General features: G+C 42.0%; 1 protein-coding gene across 2 annotated transcripts in view; it reads left to right on the top strand.

The window, feature by feature from the left end:
* Positions 1–19,815, top strand: part of PARN (poly(A)-specific ribonuclease) — a 146,679-nt gene that overhangs the window by 40,187 nt on the left and 86,677 nt on the right. For both annotated transcript variants that reach the window (XM_065411737.1, XM_065411738.1), the window contains exons 19-20: positions 5,107–5,162; positions 10,455–10,541. In XM_065411737.1, coding sequence (XP_065267809.1) covers positions 5,107–5,162; positions 10,455–10,541 — 143 coding nt within the window. The remainder of the gene's footprint in view (positions 1–5,106; positions 5,163–10,454; positions 10,542–19,815) is intronic.

Below are 19,815 nucleotides of genomic sequence, written 5' to 3'. Positions count from 1 at the left end.
AACTCTTGTCACTGGTTTCTTAACTTAGTAAACTAGCACCTAGCTGCTACAACAAGAAGCACTTCATAAATCAGTAACACATTATTTCAATGCATATATAAATGCACTTTTCTCCAAACTATGGAGCTGTTAATTTACTGGACTAGATGATTGCAATGGTCCTTTCTGGCGTTAAAAATCTGTAAATCTAGTTAGGTGTATTATTATTATTATTTTTTTAACAGTTGAGATGAAAAATGTTCCCTGTAAAGCAAAGTGGTGTGTGTTGGGGATGGGGGGGCATTTTGGGTATAAATATTGCATATTAACTTATAAAAAGTAGTTATTTCATTCAGTCAGAAGCAGGAAGCTGAACAGAACTTCAAGGGATGTGCCGTTGAAATCTATGGAATGGTTGGTGGTTTTGATGTTGGAGGGATGGTTTTTAAATGACTAAGCAAATCACTTTAGAGGAAAACCAAGATCAGGGCATGAGAACTGGCTTGAGACCTTTCTACCCCACACACTTGTAGACTACAAGAGGATGATGTGGTCATGACCTACAGGTTGAGCACTTCAGCTTTACAACATTATGATATTGGACATCACTTCTCCAATGGATTTATGATTTGCTTGTGTGGTAGCTGTATAAAGATAAGAAAACATAGCTACATTTTAGAACTTAAGTTAATCAGATTTCAGCCTACTACAAATCTGCAGTCAAGCAATATGTTTTCATGCGGTAAAAATAAATCCAATGTTAAACTTGGAGCACCTGTTACTTTTCCACTACATGTTGTAGTGGTTAAATGTAGTTCCTGCTTCTAGCTTCCGTACAGAAAATCATACAATAAATACTTTGGGTTTGGACTTAAGTTTTAAATGCCAGTTTAGTTCTATTAAGCACCTTTACTTTCTGACTTCATAAATGCTATTCAACACAATATTAAGATAAACCTGAATGTGTGTCAGTAGTGACTACGTGACAAGAGAGGGTGATGTCTGTAATACAAAGTAAGTCAAATAGCTAAGGATGACTGACTTGCAAAAAACAGTATTTTACTCATAAGTAAGGATCCTAGAAATCCATTTGCCATGGAAAAATGCAGAATTTGCATTTTTACATAGAATCTTCAGTTTTTACGTTTTGTGAAAAAATAAAAACATATATTAACTATTAACTAAATTTTACTGAAAGTACCAGTGTCACTTATTCAGTGCACGCAACCTCCCCCTCTGTGGTTGATTTTTTGAATGCACTTTAAATTTACACAGCTAAACATACTCCAATAAACCTCTGGCGTATGGAGGTTACTCAATGGCATAAAGGGATTTGTGTTTTAATGCATCTCAAATTTCACTTGAGCCACCAGGACTAACTCAGAAAGTGAGTAATGTTAATATAAAAGCAATTTTTGCTTTATTATTTGTGCATTTAAAAAAACCAATTGTCTGAAAAAATAGAATATAGACAAGTATTTGGTATATGTAAGAAATACAAATAGTAATTGTATTTTTTGATTATAATGATTGAGACACTGTTAGGCTTTGAACTTGCTTAAAAATGGTAAATATATCAAGAAGATGTGTCCAGCTGGTGTGTGTGTGTATTGTGGCTAGGGAACGAAAGTTCAGCATTTCATTTTAATCACGGGAAAACACTGATTTTTATATTTTTATCTGAGAATTTTTGTGGGTTTATCATGGGAAGACTAGGATCCCTGCTCATAAGCTTATTTACCCAATTTCTTAAACTTAAACAAAATGTAGAATTTAGAACAAGCAGTTGATCAATCTTTTCTAAATGCTACTTGTATGCTTCAGTACCTTTACCAAGCTTTCAGCAGATTTGAAAACCATTAGCAATGGTCTTGTTGATCCTAGAAGCTTGTCTTTTGGCTGAGCTAATAGGAAGAATTGCAGTTAGCTATGTTGCCTGTTGTGAAATGTACTGTGTATTTTTACTTTAAGCCAAATGGCTGTGCTGAATTTTCAAACAAATGGAGTTGCTTCTGAGGTAACATTGCATAGCTCCATTAATTTTTAGATGTTGTATCTTTCAACCATGGAATCCCTCCTAAATTTAAAATGGCGAGGGGGCATTAACTAGAACTAAGACAACCTAACACATACTTTTTAACAGAATGAACTTGTTTGTATTTGGTACATATACTGCTAACTTCTATAAGGTCTCTTTACACATGGATTCATCATGATTAAGGCTACGATTATATCATGGAGGTCATGGAAGTCACAGAATCTGTGACTTCCATTGACCTCCATGACATTTTCTGCTCCCAGCCAGTCTCCCTCCCTCTACCCCTGTCCCCCCCACAGCTCTCAGCCTGTGCAATGGTGGGGGCACCCTGCAGCTGCCTAGCCATGGTGGGTACCCTGCAGCTCCCACTCCCCACAGCAGTGGGGGACCCCAGAGCTCCCAGTGACCGCAGCAGTGGGGGACCCGGGAGCCCCAGTAGCAGTGGGTGCTATCCATTTTGTCAGGGATATTTTTAGTGAAAGTTGGGGAAAGGTCACGGGCTTCCGTGAATTTTTGTTTATTGCCCATGACCTGTTCATGACTCTTACTAAAAATATCTGTGACAAAAACTTAGCCTTACTCATGATACATACCTTGCAGAATTGTTCTTATAACTAAATATTTTTCTCCATTTTTGAGGTGCAAATATACTATAAACATGCATAACTAGGTCAAACACAATATAGTAGTGTGCACTTAAATTGTTACTGTCAATTAAAAAATAGAGCACTTAAACTAGGTTACCCTGCTCTTAGTTCCTAGAGAACTTAAACAGTGTACAGATTTTCTATGTAAAAATGTCATTCTCATATAACAGACCCAGTTATTCAAATATTATGTTTGCCATAGTGTATAAAAAATCTTGATTCAAAATATAGTCTTCAGTTTGCAAACTAAAATCAGTGAACAGAATAGTTCTGGATGAAGGCTCAGAATGAAATACAAAATCTTTTAACTATCAGCTTGAATCCAGACTTGCCCCCCAAAGTTGCAGTGATTTCTGACTTCTAATGGGAAAAACATAACCAAATAATATAGACCTTTGATTGGGCTCATGAAAAGGGGGTACATATCTACCAAAATTTTTATCATAACCCTCCCTACATTTGCTCACTGCTCACTACTTCCCCGATGTCCAGTATTGTGGGAGATACTGTGGAGCAGAATGGAAAATTTCTTACCAATAATTTCCTTTCTGCTAGCAGTGTCTCCCACAACTCTGCCCACCTGGGATGAGGCAAGGATCAGATATTAAGTGGAATTGTTGTCATAGGACTGTTTCCTTGGTCTAATGTACTTCATTTTCTGGGATATTTTGTTGTTAATGTTATGCAAGTTCTAGAGCAGTGCTGTGCAAACGTTTCCAGTTGCACCCTCCCATTAATGGAATCTTTCTTCCCTCCATTACTGCACAGCCAGGGCTTCCTCAGCAGTGGAGCCTGGGCTGAAGGCGGAGCTGGGGCTAGTGACCTTGGAATAACATAGCACCAATTTGGTATCAGTCTGAGAATTCTTCTTGTTTTAACACTTTCTGAAATTCCCGTGGTGTGGGTTTTTTTATTTTTTTTTATTTTTATGAACCTTAATGAAAAAAGTCCAGCCATACCGATGGAAATCTCATTAGTGAAAGAAACAAAATAGCTTGTAGATGTTTAGTTCAGATGTTCAGAGCTCCTGGACAGTAAGTGTGACAGAATGCATTCCATTTATAATCTCAAGCATCACTTGGCTTCTCTCTTAACAGAATGGTTATTTGTGTGTGCAGCATATACCCCTCTCTTATTTATAAACTGTTATGCAGATAGAGACTGGTGCTTCTAATGTGGAGTGGCATGGATTTTTATCAAATTAAAAACCATTCAGGTCATCCTGTTCTGTTTTCTGGCTTACTGCATGCTGAAGCTAACAATTTTAACCAGATAGATCATAAAGAGAGGCACTATTTAAATATGAATCAAAATTATGAAAAACTTACTTTCCATTACATAGGCCTGATCTACACCTACAACTTAGGATGACCTATGTACATTGCTCATTGTGAATTTTTCTCCCCATCTGAGAGACGTAGGTAAGCAGACCTAAGCCCTGGTGTAGATGCTGCTAGGTCGACTGAAGAATTCTTCTATTGACCAGCTGCTGCCTCTCAAAGAGGGTGGATTAACTACTTCAATGGAAAAACCCCTTTAATCACTGTAGCAAGTGTTTACACTATAGACCTCCAGCACCATAGCTGTGCCTCTGTAGTGTAGACATGCCTGTAGTTTTCATAGTTTAGAGGGGGCAGCTTTTATTTGGCCAGATCTCTCATTGTTCTCCATTAAAATATTATTGGCTATCCGTTTTTAAGCTCTCCAGTTCCATTCAATGTTGATAGGGACAGAGGGTGCTGGGGAAGTTGTGGGTAGAGGAGGAAGAGACAGAGCTACAATACATTAACAGCTGACTCCTATGGCCCCCCTCTCCAACATATTTAAGCTAGTGCTTCTTGACTCCTTCCACACTGTAATCAATTTTTAATTACTTAACGGCTTTTATGCACTACCAATAAATTACTGGATTATTCTGAAATTTGTGTGTACTTTTCACATTTTCTTTCCTATTTTAATAACACTAGGCATGTATCAGAGGGGTAGCCGTGTTAGTCTGGATCTGTAAAAAAAGCAACAGAGTCCTGTGGCACCTTTAAGACTAACAGATGTATTGGAGCATAAGCTTTCGTGGGTCAATACCCACTTCGTCAGACGCATGTAATAGAAAGCTTATGCTCCAATACATCTGTTAGTCTTAAAGGTGCCACAGGATTCTCTGTTGCTTAACACTAGGCATATCGGTTTTAGAGCAAGTCGGTAAGATAACGAACATTTACTTTAAAATAATTGCACAGCATGGAGTGAGATAGCTGATGGGATACTCCCTACATCTTTCGATTTTTAAATTATTAGTGGGACTGAAGCTTTCCATTGCTTAGGGTGACTAGTACTGCTCCTGGCTACCTTAGAGAAGCAGTGTGTTGTTAAGTTTTATAATAGCCTCTTAAAGAGAGCTGTATGGCATAAGTTTGCTAGTGACACTTCTCCTTTTTGCCTCAGGTTATTTCTTATGAGGGTAATGGACATACCATATCTCAATTTGGAAGGACCAGACTGTAAGTAATTGTTTTTATTTTGCCTTGATCTTACTACTGTTCTGGTTAAAAAGGTCCTCTGTAGAAGCAAGTGTAAGACAGTATTATTTCATGGGTAGAGCATGGGACTTAAATTGCAGCTGAGCTCTATTCACAACTCTTATCAAGTGGCATTAATGTACTGCTTCTCCATTTTATAAAAAAAAAAAAAAAAGTAACCATCCTTGTTACTTTGGATGGAGGATCTGCACTATACAGTAAATACTATTGAAACAGGTTTTGTCTAGATCAGTCTGGACTCCTTGTGGGTACCAAGTTTAATATAGTTGAAGATAACAGCTTTGAGTCATCATTCTATCCTTGATCTATGCACAAGTGAAGTGGCCCAAATTAAAGTTTGCAGTCTTAAATAGCCATTTTGTCTCATCTCTTGCAGTAAGTAAAGGATGCAAGGTAGTGAATGTTCAGTGACTGAAAGTAGATTGACAACTTCGCTTCAAAGTTCACCAAAAATGTGTTTAGCCTAAATGTAAGAATTTTCAGGCCAAAGGATATTTTGGTGAAGTTAGATGGGGATTGAAATCAGGCCTTCAAACAAAATCAGTGTTACCTTGATTCTGGATTCAAAACCATAGAATGCTAATGAATAATTATTTATTTTTGATTAAGGCTGTTGAGCCAGAGGTTCATTTTCACACCAGGTTATAACTTCAAGAGGGAAAGCATTGCATGGACCCTATCATCCTTACAAACATTAGAGATCTGAACCTTTCATGACTTGATTTATTTGGTTAAAAATATGGGAAGGTTTTGGTCCTTGATTAGATAGAGGCTTAAAAATTCTTCATCCCTGTGCTTAAGGTTTTCTTTAAAAAACATTGGAGCCCTACAGCTTTGTCCAGACACTTGAAAAACACAAGTCTGTTTGTAGTCTTAATATGCACTACAGCAATAGTAAGTATATAATCCACAATAAAAGAGTGGTAAAAGACTAATTTCATGTCAAGACTAGAATTTTTAATAACATTTTAACATAGGAAAGGTTGATATATAAATACCCACATCATTTTTTGTTTTTTTAGGAGAAAAAAAATTCTCAGTGACTTTGAAACATATCACTCAAGAGAAACATTTGCTTTTGTCCTCAAAATAAAACTTCCTGATAATAGCCATTTATCCTCCTTTTTTAAAGATTTTTTTTTTCTGTGCATTGAATAATTCTGACTAAAAATAGCCTTTTGTAACTATAGCCTTTTGATGGTAGCTTCATTAAATTCACTGATTGGAGGGAAATAAGTACTTCAGAGAGAAATTTAATTTGAGAAGGTTGTAACCTAGTTATTGGGATAGTTACAGTATGGCTTTATTGGTTTGATTATTGTATGACCTAGTTATTGGGATAGTTGGGACTGTAACCAATATGCATATGTTGGTTTAGTTTAATAGTAGGTAGATGGGAAATAAGCAACCTCAATGTAAACATTTTTAGGATCATTAAGAGACAATGCCTGAGCTACTAAGCTGTGAAGTTGGTACTGCTAGGTGCTAGCAAAATTACAAAACTCAGTCTGACTGCCAAAAAGATCAAAAGGACCCTAAGAGAGTGTCTACACAGCAGCTGGGAGTTGTGATTCCCAAAGGGAGTAAATATACACATTCTAGCTCTGCTCAAGCTTGCACATTAAAAAGAGCAGCGTGGCTGCGATGCCACAAGTAATGGCTTGGGCTAGCCACCCAAGTACTTACCCAGGACATCAGGTGGGATTGCACTCGGGCGACTAGCTTGACTGCCATAGCCACAATGCCGTTTTTAGTACTCTAGCTCAAATAGAGCTAGTATGTGTATGTCCACTTGCGCTGGGAATCAGCCAGCTGCTGTGTAGACACACCTTAAATGATTAAAAATTCACTTTAGAGAGGGGGAGGCAGTTGTTAGGGAGCTGTTCAGGGGAAACAAACTGACTGCTGAAGGATGTGTAGTAGTTAGGCCTTAAACTTCCGTGGTATGGTAACCTTAGGTGGGTAGACATGCTTTGTTCCTACTAAGAAGATTTAACAATACTTTGGTTTGCAAAAGCTGTTTGGTCTCCTGTATTATCCATTGGTCTCAGGCTCCCGAAGGGAAGACTTTCAGGTGCCTAAACCACTTGGGCCTGCTGGGTAAGCACAGTTGATCAATGGGATGATGTGGCCCAGGACCTATCGTAGGAGTGGAAGAATCCTATGATTCCACTCAACAGAAATAAAAGCACAAGGCCTCATATCTGAAGGGGGTGCACTTAGAGTCCAGAGATGTGGCTAGTTCTGCAACTGTGACAGATGTTACCTTTATGCCAAATTATAGAGCAAATATATTTCAGTTATCCTAATGCTGTAAAAGTTATAGTGTAGAGGAATTCAATAACCCATCCTCAATCTCAAGAAGTGATGAATATGAAGAGGCTTTCACAGCAGTTAAAATTGATTACTTTTGTATTAAGAACACTGTATAAAACAATGGTTGCTGGTGAAATGACTGAAACATTCCTATCCTGACTAGGCATTGGTGTTCATCAGAAGGACGTTCCAATATAGGGGGTAAAATTTAAGAATAAAAAGAAAATGTGGTAAGGTTCATTTATTAAGGACCATAAACGGTTTATTCTGTCTAATTTGGAAACAGATGCTATTCAAACCTTTATCTTGAACTGGGAAATTTAGAGTTCTAATGCTAGACTAATTGAGTTGCAAAGATTAAATAAAACCCTTCGAAATATTCACCATCAACTCTATTTCACAACAAGAAATAGATCTTCCTTAAACTAGTTTATGAAATTTGAATTTTTGTGCCTTAGCTCTAGTTTGTACTGTACTTTAGGTGTGGCTATTTTCAGCACTAAAATTTCTTAGTGTACAATTTTGTGTTTTTTCCTTATAGTAGAGTTACACTTGTCATAATTTTTTATATCATCTGGCTTCCCCTGCAGCTTTAGCATAACTGTATTTAATTCAAATTCCCCTTTTTGTCTGGTGATCTTTGATCTATTGATCAGTTTCCAAGATACTAACACATAATGGAGGGCTTAAATTAAATATTTTTTTTAACAAACTTCATTGGAGTGCATTTTCTTTATTATCAATTACATTTCTATAAATATTAAAATCTTATTCTGAAAGGCTGAATTACTCCATTTATGTCCCACCTGAAGCTATCGTCATCTAAGTGGTTTCCGTAGAAATGATGGATTTTTGTATACAGAGCTGATTGAATTGAGGGAGAGCAGCAGGGTAGGTGTCTTTAAAACAAAGTTCCTCTTTTCATACAAATATTAGGCTAAGATGAGTATGCCACACATTGAAATTGCTGACACTACTTATGACACAAAGCACTAAACACACTGTTCATTTTTGGTGTTCAAAGTAACAGTCTAATTATCCAATTTAACTGGCATAAATCAATTGTAACTCCACTGAGAGGCGAATACCCCACCCCCAGAAATCAGGGAGTTTTGCCATGGACTCTGAGTCTGGGATTTCACCCAATATAATAAGCAAGTGCAAATGAGAAGAGACTCAAGCCCTTGATCTATACTGGTATGTATGCTACTAGATTTAAATTCATGATCAGTTTAAAGGTGCTAACTGTGAGTTTTGATAGCAATCTTAGTTACAAAATCATAGAAAAAGAAATAACCAAGGTACAGGCAATATAAAATGTGGAGGGGTTTCTATTGTCACTATCCAGTGTTGCCTGTAAATCCCACTCATCTTAAATCAGTATATAATTGTCTTATCATGGAGGAGAGAAGCTGTTTGATGTGAACTAGTTAGATGTACATATTTTTCTGATATACCTCAACATTCATATTTCACAACCTGTATTTATCACTAATGCCCATATATTGATACTTTGTGCTTAAGCCTGCTCCTTTCACTCCAGGTTAAGACTTGCTTGTTATATGGATCTGTAGCTTCCATTAGCACTGAACTACTAAGGGAAGGTTACATTGTCAAGATAGGTGTACTCTCCAGCATTAGACAGAACAGTCACTTCATGTGGTGGAGGGCTGGAGTGCACTAGAATGTAATACCTTATACTAGCTAGTAATGGTAGGTGGAGCAGCTAGGGCCCAACAGAGGACACTGTGAAACCAGTGCACTGAGCATTACTTGTCCTTGTAGAAAGAGTTTTGCATAAGACTTCTGAGGCCATCTTTTTAAATATGAAAATTACTATTCAGAGCCATACAAACTAGAAAATATTACCTAAAATAGAAGGCTTTTCAATTTCTAAACTCTAATCTGAAGTCAAGTAAAGTTGTCAGAAAGGCTTACATTGTACAGGATTCAATGTACAGGGAGCCAAAATGATCAAAAGCTACCAAGCAATCTATTAGTGCAGGGGTCGGCAACGTTCGGCACGCAGCTCGCCAGGGTAAGCACCCTAGCGGGCCGGGCCAGTTTATTTACCTGCTGACGCGGCAGGTTCGGCCAATCCCGCGGTTCGCTGTCCCGGGCCAATGGGGGCGGCGGGAAGCAGCACGGGCCGAGGGATGTGTTGGCCGCGACCCCTTTATTAGTGCTTTTTAAGATTAAAAATTTCTTTTTAAGATTAAAAATACACTTGTATAACCAGCAGTTCTGAAAGTTGACAGAGCAAAAGCTTAAAATATGACACTGCCTGTACACTGCAGAATAGGTTTCTGTACTGTACAGACCAAAACAAAGTTGAAATTTTAAATTAAGGTACTCATTCCTCTTTTAAAAAAAAAAAATCCCAGATTTATAAGGAATTCTTAATAGGAATTTTTAGTAAGATACTCATGGAGAGTATACTAGAAATGCTAAGCTGTTTCCTTAGCACAGTTTAGCAGTAGTGGGAATTGCACTCAACTTCACATTCCTGGTTTAAACTGGTTAACTGAGGATGATTGTTTTATATTCTAATTTGTATTTGGTACTGTGCGAAAACATAATTAAGAACTGTTTTACAGTAAGTTTTGTTTCCTTGAACTTGGTGCAAAAGCGATGTAAGAGACTGGATTTTCATGATTACATATGAGCAACGCTGGGCAAAAAAGGCACGTACGCAATTTGTGAGCAGTTACTGCTTCATGCACAGTTGCTTCAAATGCATATACAAATGGGCCAGTTTGATTTAAGTAGTAATTTTCATGCATAATTACAGTAATTGTAAATGCACCAGTTTTCTGTAATGAGTAGTTGCCAACTCTAACAGTTCTAGTATACATTTTAGTTTTTTCTGATACACTGAACAATTCAAACAAAATATGAATACCTGATAGCATTATTAAATGCATTCTTATCTTGCAGTGCAGCCAAAACGAGACCATGTTCTTCATGTTACATTTCCCAAAGAGTGGAAGACTAGTGATCTTTACCAGCTTTTCAGTGCCTTTGGTAAGTAATGCAGCTGGGTCCCTGTCTGCCTAGGAAACTGTCCTGCTTTTGATAATGGTGGTCTTGAACAGATCTGTCTGTACCCTTTAACCATGGTTGTAGACTGTTCAGCTGCTACATAGTAGATAATGCTAAATCATGATTAGCCTATAGCATATTTGTTGCATGGGTGTTGGACATCTAGCTATGTCATCCTCGTGGTCGTTAGGTTTTGCAAGATGTACTCTGCAGCATTGGGGGAGAAAGGGAGAAGCAGATGTGAAAGTTGACCCAGGGTTTGGGGAATTAGTGGAATGAACTGAGTGGAGGGAAAGGAGTAAGAGGATTATGGAGGAGAGGATGATGGTGATCATAGTGTCAGTGAAGGGGAGGAGGATATGGAGGTAAGGTGCACTTAAGTTAAGGAGGGAAGGAGGTGGCTAAGAGGAGCAAATACGTCTTTAATATCAGTGGATTGTAGGTTATGGAAGGAATGAGACTGAGAGGGGGAAAGTGTACAGTACTAAATAAGGAAAAAGTAGTAATCTGAATACAGTAGATGAGTAATATTTGAGGAGGAGCATTGCCTGGTGAAGACAAGGTTAAGAACGGCCAAGGCAGTGATTAAGTAAATTGATCTAGCCAAGAATTGAATAAGGAAATGAGAGTAGAGTTGCTGAAATCCTCAACATGAAAACTGAAGTCAGCAGAAGTGCAGGATTTGGATGAAAGGAAATTGCAGATCAGATGTCAGCCCTCTCTGACTCCAGCAGAAGTTTTATGTATTCTGATGTGAGAATGGGAAGAGTAAAAATAGAGCTCTTTTGAGCAAAGAGGGGAAGATGTAATTGAGATGGGAAAGGAGTGAAGGTAAATGTCATGGTGAGGGATGGCCAAGTCTAGTGAGGTAGAAATTCAGTAAAGCTAGTAGACATTAATCAGAGGGCTATTAGCAACTGCTCAGCAGTGTTACCGCTCAAGTGCTTGAGGCGGACTTTAAATGGTTTGTTGCTTGGTGTGCTTGGCACCAATAAAGATACTGAGGGGAGAAAGCAAGCCAAGTTTATTTTAGAGCTTTGAAATGGCACTAGGAGACTAGCATGTTTTAAATTTAGTGCAATAAATACAAATAATTTTTATTTTTTATATTTTAAGCAGTTTTTGTGTAAGTTTTTGTTTTGTTACTTTTTTTTATATATATATATTTTTTTTTTTAGCAGTTACAATTATAAAAGTTTTTATACGCTTGCTTATTTTGTGGCCTTGCAAGGCCTGTTTACAGCAGTTTGCCTACTAGAAAAGCTGACCCTTATATTTTTGCTTTAGCTTGCTACAAAGCCTGTAAGCAGTGAGCACAGAAGTAGGTGAGAGTTTACAAGATGGGGTTTGGGGGTGCAGATAGGCCTAGAGCAAAAGAGCTTCATTGACACTTTGGTCTTCCACTTTTCCGAGTTACCTGGTAGCTATGCCTAGTGGTCCCCCAACAGCAGGGTTCTGTGCAGTGGAGCTCGTACTTCAATCCTGGTGTTCTTGTCCATTGGTTCCTGGCTGCATGTGTTTTGAAAAGACACAGAGCTGCATATCCTACATCTGATAGTCTGGATGTTTTGGGATACGGGGAACAATAGGGAGAATGGGAACAACCTTCATACCAACTGTTTATTCACTATGTATGGGGGGAGGGATAGCTCAGTGGTTTGAGCATTGGCCTGCTAAATGTAGGGTTGTCAGTTCAATCCTTGAGGGAGCCATTTAGGGATCATCGGCGGCGGGGGAAACGGTTAGGGACAGTACTTGGTCCTGCTAGTGCGGGCAGGGGACTGGACTCGATGACCTTTAAAGGTCCCTTCCAGTTCTGTGAGATAGGTATATCTCCATATATTATAGTGTGTATATATAGCACAAACAGAAGGAATATTTGTGATAATCAAATCTGACTATCTGTGTAACACAGACCGTAAGACCCCCCTGAATTAACTCCTGTTTGAATTAGAACATATGTTCTAGAAAAACATCCTATCTTGATCTAAGTTTCCAGAGATGGAGAATCCTGCACAGCCCTTGGTAAAATCCAATAGCTAATTGCCCCCCACTGATTTTTTTTTTTTTTTAAATTGTACCTTATTTCCAATCTAAACCTACTCACTGTCAACCTGCATCCATTGGATCTTGTTATGCCTTGTCTACTAGATGGAAGATCCTTTCAGTGTCAAATTTCTGTTCCCTATGTAGGTATTTAGAGACTGTGATCAAGTTACTCTTCAACCTTCTGTTTGATAAGCTAGATAGATTGAGCCCCTTAAGTTTTTTCAATAAGACATGTTTTTCCAATCCGTTAATCATTATTGTGGCTCTTCTCTGAACCCTTACCCATTTTTCAACATCTTTCTTGAATTGTGGACACCATAACTGGACACAGTATTCCAGCAGTGCTAACACCAGTGCCAAATACAGCAGCAATAATTTATTCCTATTCAGTATTCCCTTGTTTGTTCATCAATGGATCACATTAGCCCTCTTGGCCACAGCGTTGCACTGGGAACTCATGTTTAGCTGACTATCTGCTATGACTCTCAAGTCCATTTCAAAGTTGCTGTTTCCCAAGATAGAGTCCCTCATCCTTTAAGGATGGCTTGCATTCTTTATTTCTAGATGTATGACCTTACATTTGGCTGTATTGAAATGCACATTGTTTGCTTATGCCCAGTTTACCAAGTGATCCAGATTGCTCTATGTGAGTGACCTGTCCTCTGTTATTTGCCACTCCCCCCCCCCAGCTTCATCATCTGGCAACTTTATCAGGCGTGGCTTTTAATTCTAGTTCACTGGGGAAAAATGTTAAATAGCATAAGGCCAAGAACCAGTCCTTTCAGGACACCCAATTACTGATGATTCCCTGCTCAAAATTTTGAGACCTGATAGCCAGTTTTTAATCCATTTAGTTTGTGCTAATGTTTATTTTGAGTCATTCTAGTTTTTAACCAAAATATCATGCAGTACCAAGTCAAATGCCTTACAGAAGTCTATATTAGATCGATACTATTATCTTTATCAAACTTTTAATCTCATCAAAAACATATCAAGTTACACAATCTATTTTCCATAAACCCCCGATGATTGGTATTATATTAGCCTCCTTTTTTCTCTTTTTTTTAATTCTGTTATTAACTATTAATTTTATTATCCTTTCTGTTAGTTTGACAAAGGTCAGTGTCATGCTGAAAAACCTATTATTGCCTGGGTCATCCCATTTACCTTTTTAAAAATATTGTCACCACATTTTCTTTGTCAGTCCTGTGGAACTTCCTACCATCTAAGCATTTTAAACCATTTTAATCTAAGCCTTTCAGCATCCTAGGGTGATGTTATATAGTAGTACTTCTGCTTTACAGATGGTAGAAATCGAGGGACAGTGAGGTTGTGACTTGCCAAAAGCCCCCAAAGAAAGTCAGTAGTAGTCATAGAAGTAATAAATCTCATCCCACTACTAACAACTAAACAGTCCATAATTTTTGAAAAAAATCAAGGTCTCTGATTTTTTTAAAAATAAAATCTCTTGTTTTGAAGAGCTCCAATACAAGGTTTCTGATGGAAACACTTGAAACTCTTTCAGGATCAGCCAGCCTCTGCAAAGCTTAAAGTAATAGAGGAAGCAGTCTTAGATTTTCTAGTTTGAAAAAAAAATTCATAGATTTCAAGGCCAGAAGGAACCATTGTGAACATCTAGTCTGACATCCAAAATAATTCCTAGAGGTTATCTTTTAGAACAACAGCCAGTCTTGATTTAATAATTCAGTGATGGAGAATCCACCATGACCGTGGTAAATTGTTCCAGTGGTGAATTCCTCTCACCGTTAAATTTAAAGCTTATATTCAGTCTGAATTTGTCTAGCTTCCATTTCCAGCCATTAAATTGTGTTATGCCTCTCTGCTAGACTGAAGAGCCCGTTATCAAATTTCTGTTTCCCATGTAGGTATTTCAAGACTTTAATCAAGTCACCCCTTAACCTTCTCTTTGTTGGACTCAAGAAGCTCAATCCAGTGAGCTTATCACTATAAGGCATGTTTCTAATCCTTTGTCATTCTTGTGGCTCTTTTCTCAACTCTCTCCAATTTATCTACATCCTCCTTTAATTGTGAGCACCAGAACTGGATGTAGTATTCCAGCAATGGTCTCACCAGTGCCAAGTGTGGAGAGGTAAAATAACCTCTCTACTCCTATTCGAGATTCCCCTGTTTATGCTTCCCAGGATCATTTTAGTTCTTTTGGCCACAGCGTCAGACTGGGAACTCGTTCGGGTGATTGTCCACCCCAACCTCTAAATCTCTTTCAGAGTGTCTGCTTCCCAGCATAGAGTCCCTCATCCTGTAAATATGGCCTACGTTCTTCTTTTTCTTCGAGAGATGTTCCTGTGGGTGCTACGCTCCAGGTGTTGGTGCACCTTCACTCGGAGATTTTTACAGCAGTACTTGGACGGGCCGCGCACACGCGGTGCCTGCCCTACGCGCCGACTGTGCCTCAATAGCACGCAGCCCAGGCTCCTCAATTCCTTCTCTACTGTCCTGGCCTGAGATGGAGCTCAGCAGTCTTGCTCAATTATTTTTTTGCTTTAGATAGATGTTTATACATTTTACCTAGTTTTTTAGTCAGATAAGCATTACTGGAACCCGTGGGGTCCTACAGCAGGCACCACAGTAGCTGGCACAGCCCATGCAGAGGCGACACTAGATCTCCTCCTGTACCTGTGCACGCTTCTGCAACGGATGCACAGGAGCAACCTGCAGTGGTGCACGCAGACAAGCAGGCACCTGAAACCTCTCCAAATAATAATAGTTCATCCTCCTCACTGGATGAGGCTATTATGTCCCCACCCCCAACAACAGCTGATGATTTTACTCATTTTCAGGACCTCTTCAAAAGAGTGGCTAATGAGCTCAGGATCACTCTGGAGGAGGTGTTGGAGACTCAGCATGAGCTGACTGACCTATTACAACCTTGAACCTCCTCCAAGATCGCTCTACCTATTAATGGAGCCATTATGGACCCTGCCAAGAATATCTGACAAGCCCCAGCCACCATACCCCCTACCGGCAAAAGGGCAGACCAAAAATGCTATGTCCCCTCCAGGGGTTCAGAATTCCTTTTCACGCACCCAGCACCAAATTCACTGGTAGTAGAAGTAGCCAACCAAAAGAACAAACAGCAGCGTTTCCGGTCAACTCCCTCTGATAAGGACAGCAAAAGAATGGACCTACTTGGCTGCAAAGTTTATGAATCATCCATGCTACAATTTGGAGTGGCAAACTACGCAGCCCTACTGGCCAAATACAATCACAGAAATTACAGGAAACTCATGGATTTTATTAATGACATCCCAGAGGACAAGAGACAACAATTCAAAGCAGTAGTCTCTGAAGGGCAGATTATTTTCCACACGGCACTGCAGGCTGCCCTCGATGCTGCGGACACAGCTGCCAGGTCCACCGCAATGGCCATAGTGATACGTCAGGCTTCATGGTTTGCCTCTTCTTCTTTCCCACGTGAGATACAAAACACCGTAGAGATTCTCCCCTTCGATCGTGAGAAGTTATTTGCAGCACAAACCAACAAGGTGCTGCACACCATGAAGGATTCCAGAGCAACGCTCAGATCCTTAGGCATGCATACACCAGCAACTAGGAGCAGTGGAGACAGTGCCCGATCCACACAGGGGAAAGGGTGTTTATTCCCACTGCCCTTTGGCCTCTCAGCAGCACCCTGCATCTTTTCCAAGATTCTCGTGGTGGCAACGGCGCACCTACGGGAAAAAAGGAGTCATAATTTTTCCTTACCTGGACGATTGCCTGTTCAAGGTGCAGACTCTCGAGGAGGCCATCCAACCCACGCAGATGACCATTGACTGCTTCCAGGGTCTTGGCCTACAAATAAACAAAAACAAATCCACATTAACTCCTACTGAACGACTAGAGTTCATAGGCACTCACCTCAATTCCATAACCGGACTTGCATCTCTCCCATCCGACAGATTCAACACCATAAAGAATCTTGTCGCCAAGTTGCAGAACAGCCCGCAGGCCACTGTCTGCCACTTTCTGCAACTTCTCGGACATATGGCCTCTTGCACTTTTGTTGTCAAGAATGCACGCCATTGCCGGTGCCTACAGGGTTGGATGACCACTGTCTAGAGACCAAATGTGCACAGTCTAAACAGACTTCTATCCATACCTACCAAAGTCAAGGACTCACTCGCGTGGTGGACTCTTCCACACAACCTCTGCTCCGGAGTCCCATTCATGCAGGAGTCCCCCTCCGTTATAGTTACCACGGATGCTTCCCTCATGGGCTGGGGGGCACGCATGTTACGGCACACCACTCAGGAACTCTGGTCCCCTATAGAAACCTCTTTGGCATCTTTCGTGCCACAGACAGCGCCGGCACCATCATCCAAGGGAGCGGCACCGCTGGCACAGACCGCTCCGGCACCATGTCTCCAGGCAACAGCACCGTCAAGGGCTCCAGCTTCAACCTCGCCGGCACCGTTGGGCTCAGCTCCGCCGGATTTGTCAGCCCTGGCACCAGCAGCGGTGCTGAATCCCCCATCAGCACCGGCACTGCAGCTCGAGTACTGTGTGCTGAGGGATCCCAGAGGGGCGGAGGGTAGCGAACAGGGCCCGCTACCCGTCCTCTCATCCTTGTCTGATGAAGCAGTCGCGGGGACATCGACGGCCCCGGCTCTCGAACAACCATGTTCTCCAGCAGCTAATGAGATGGGCCACTCAAAGCCTGGGGATACAGGCCGAGGAGGTGGAGGAGGATTTGGACTGTGTTGTGGACATCCTTGCTCCCTACAGCCCATCCAGGGTTGCTCTGCCACTAATAAAAACAGTAGTTGACATGTCCAAAAATCTGTGGCACACCTCCGTTTCTCTGGCCCCTACAACCAAGAAAACCGAGCAGCGCTACTTCGTACCATCTAAGGGGTACGAACACCTTTATACCCACCCTCCCCCAGACTCCTTGGTGGTCGATGCGGCCAATCAGAGAGAGCACCAGGGGTTCCAAGGCTCCACCCCTAAAAACAGGGACGCCAAGAAGCTGGACCTATTTGGCCGAAAGGTCTATTCGACCGGGGGCCTGCAGCTCCGCATAGCCAATCAGCAGGCCATTGTGAGCTGCTACGGACAGAACACCTGCTCGGCAATGGCTAAGTTCGCGGACCTCCTGCCTCAGGACTCTCGGATGGAGTTCTCCGCACTTGTGAAGGAGGGGAAGTTCGTTTCCCGGGCCTCTCTGCAAGCAGCTCTGGATGCGGCAGATGCAGCCTCACGCACGCTGGCCACAGGGGTGGTGATGAGGCGAGGCTCCTGGCTACAGGTCTCTGGACTGCCCCACGAGGTCCAGCAGACCATACAGGACCTCCCCTTCAAGGGATCCTCCCTGTTCCCTGAAAAAACAGATAAGAGACTTAACAGTTTGAAGGACTCTAGGGCTACTCTGCGCTCGCTGGGGCTCCACACACCAGCTACCCAGTGCAGACATTTTAGGCATCAGTCTGCCCCTTGGCCTTATCAGCCGCAGAACCACCAGGACGCTCCGCGTAAGCGAAACAGGAGTGGTAGGAGGAGGCAACATCCCTCCTCTGGGCAAAACTCTGGCCAGACCAAGCCTCCGCTGGGGCCTAGACCACCCTTTTGAAGGTGCGGTCGAGGACGGCTCACAAGTACGGACTCTGGATCCTTCCCCTCTTACCTTCTCGTCCCATCTATTCCCTTTCTACCATGCCTGGTCCCAAATTACTTCAGACCGCTGGGTGAACCGCACGGTAGAGAGGGGATATTCTATCTGATTCTGTGCCCTCCCACCCCCTTCCCCATTCCTCTTCAGGGACCCTTCTCACGAACAACTTCTAATTCAGGAAGTGCAGTCCCTCCTCTCGGTGGGGGCAGTGGAGAAGGTTCCTCAAGAGCTACGGGGCAAGGGGGTTTTACTCCTGGTATTTCCTCATACTGAAGGCCAAAGCGGGCCTCAGACCCATCTTGGACCTGCAGCAGCTCAACAAGTTTGTAAAGAAACTCAAATTCCGCATGGTCTCGCTAACCTCCATTATCCCCTCACTGGATCCGGGAGATTGGTACGCCACCCTCGACTTGAAGGACACGTATTTTCACATCGTAATAGTCCCACATCACAGACGCTACCTCAGATTCGTGGTGAGCAGCGGCGACTATCAGTTTGCTGTCCTTCCGTTCAGACTGTCGACAGCTCCCTGAGTATTCACAAAATGCATGGCAGTCGTCGTGGCATTCCTGCGCAACTTTTTTTTCCTTACCTTGACAACTGGCTGATCAAGGGCCGCTCAAGAGCCCAAGTAGAAGTTCAGGTCGAATTCATAAGAAGGACCTTCCTCAAATTAGGTCTCCTCCTAAATGAGGCCAAATCTGCTCTGTCCCCAGTGCAGAGGATAGAGTTTATAGGCGCAGTCCTAGACTCGACTCAAGGCGGGGCGTAGCTCCCGGAAGCCAGGTTTTGCTCACTAGGGGACATCGTACGGGGCCTCAGACAGTTTCCCATGACCACAGCAAGGAACTGCATAAAGCTGCTGGGACACATGGCTGCATGCACCTATGTGGTACAGCATGCCAGACTCAGACTGCGCCCACTCCAGTCTTGGCTGGCGTCGGTGTATCGGCCAGCCCGAGACGCTCTGGATAGCATCATAACCCTTCCCCGCCCAGTGTTGGACTCCCTCCTATGGTGTCTCAACCCGCGAGTGGTTTGTGCAGGAGTGCCCTTTTCTGGCCCTCAGCCCTCTCTCTCATTGGTGACAGACGCCTCAGATCTGGGCTGGGGAGCTCATCTAGGGGACCTCAGGATACAAGGCCTCTGGTCTCAGGCGGACCTTGCTCTGCACATCAATGTCAGAGAGCTGAGAGCGGTGTGCCTGGCATGTCACGCTTTCAAAACTCACATAGAGGGCAGGTGCTTCTCAGTTCTCACGGACAACACCTCAGCGATGTTCTATATCAACAAACGGGGGTGCACGCTCCTCTCCCCTGTGCCGGGAAGCCCTCGCGCTGTGGGACTTCTGCGTAGAGCACTCGATCCACCTGCAGGCGTCATACCTCCCAGGAGTGCAGCACGAGCTGGCGGACAGTCTCAGCCAGACCTTCCATGGCCACGAGTGGTCCCTCTGGCCGGACGTGGTGAGCTCAATCTTTTTGTCTTTGGGGATCTCCCCAGATAGACCTGTTCGCCACTTGCGGCAACAGGAAATGTCAGCTATTCTGCTCCCTC

This window comes from Emys orbicularis, chromosome 10 (genome assembly GCF_028017835.1).
Source record: "Emys orbicularis isolate rEmyOrb1 chromosome 10, rEmyOrb1.hap1, whole genome shotgun sequence".
Lineage (NCBI taxonomy): Eukaryota > Metazoa > Chordata > Testudines > Emydidae > Emys > Emys orbicularis.
The sequence above is the reverse complement of the archived record's forward strand: the minus strand, read 5'-3'. Positions and strand labels throughout refer to the sequence as shown.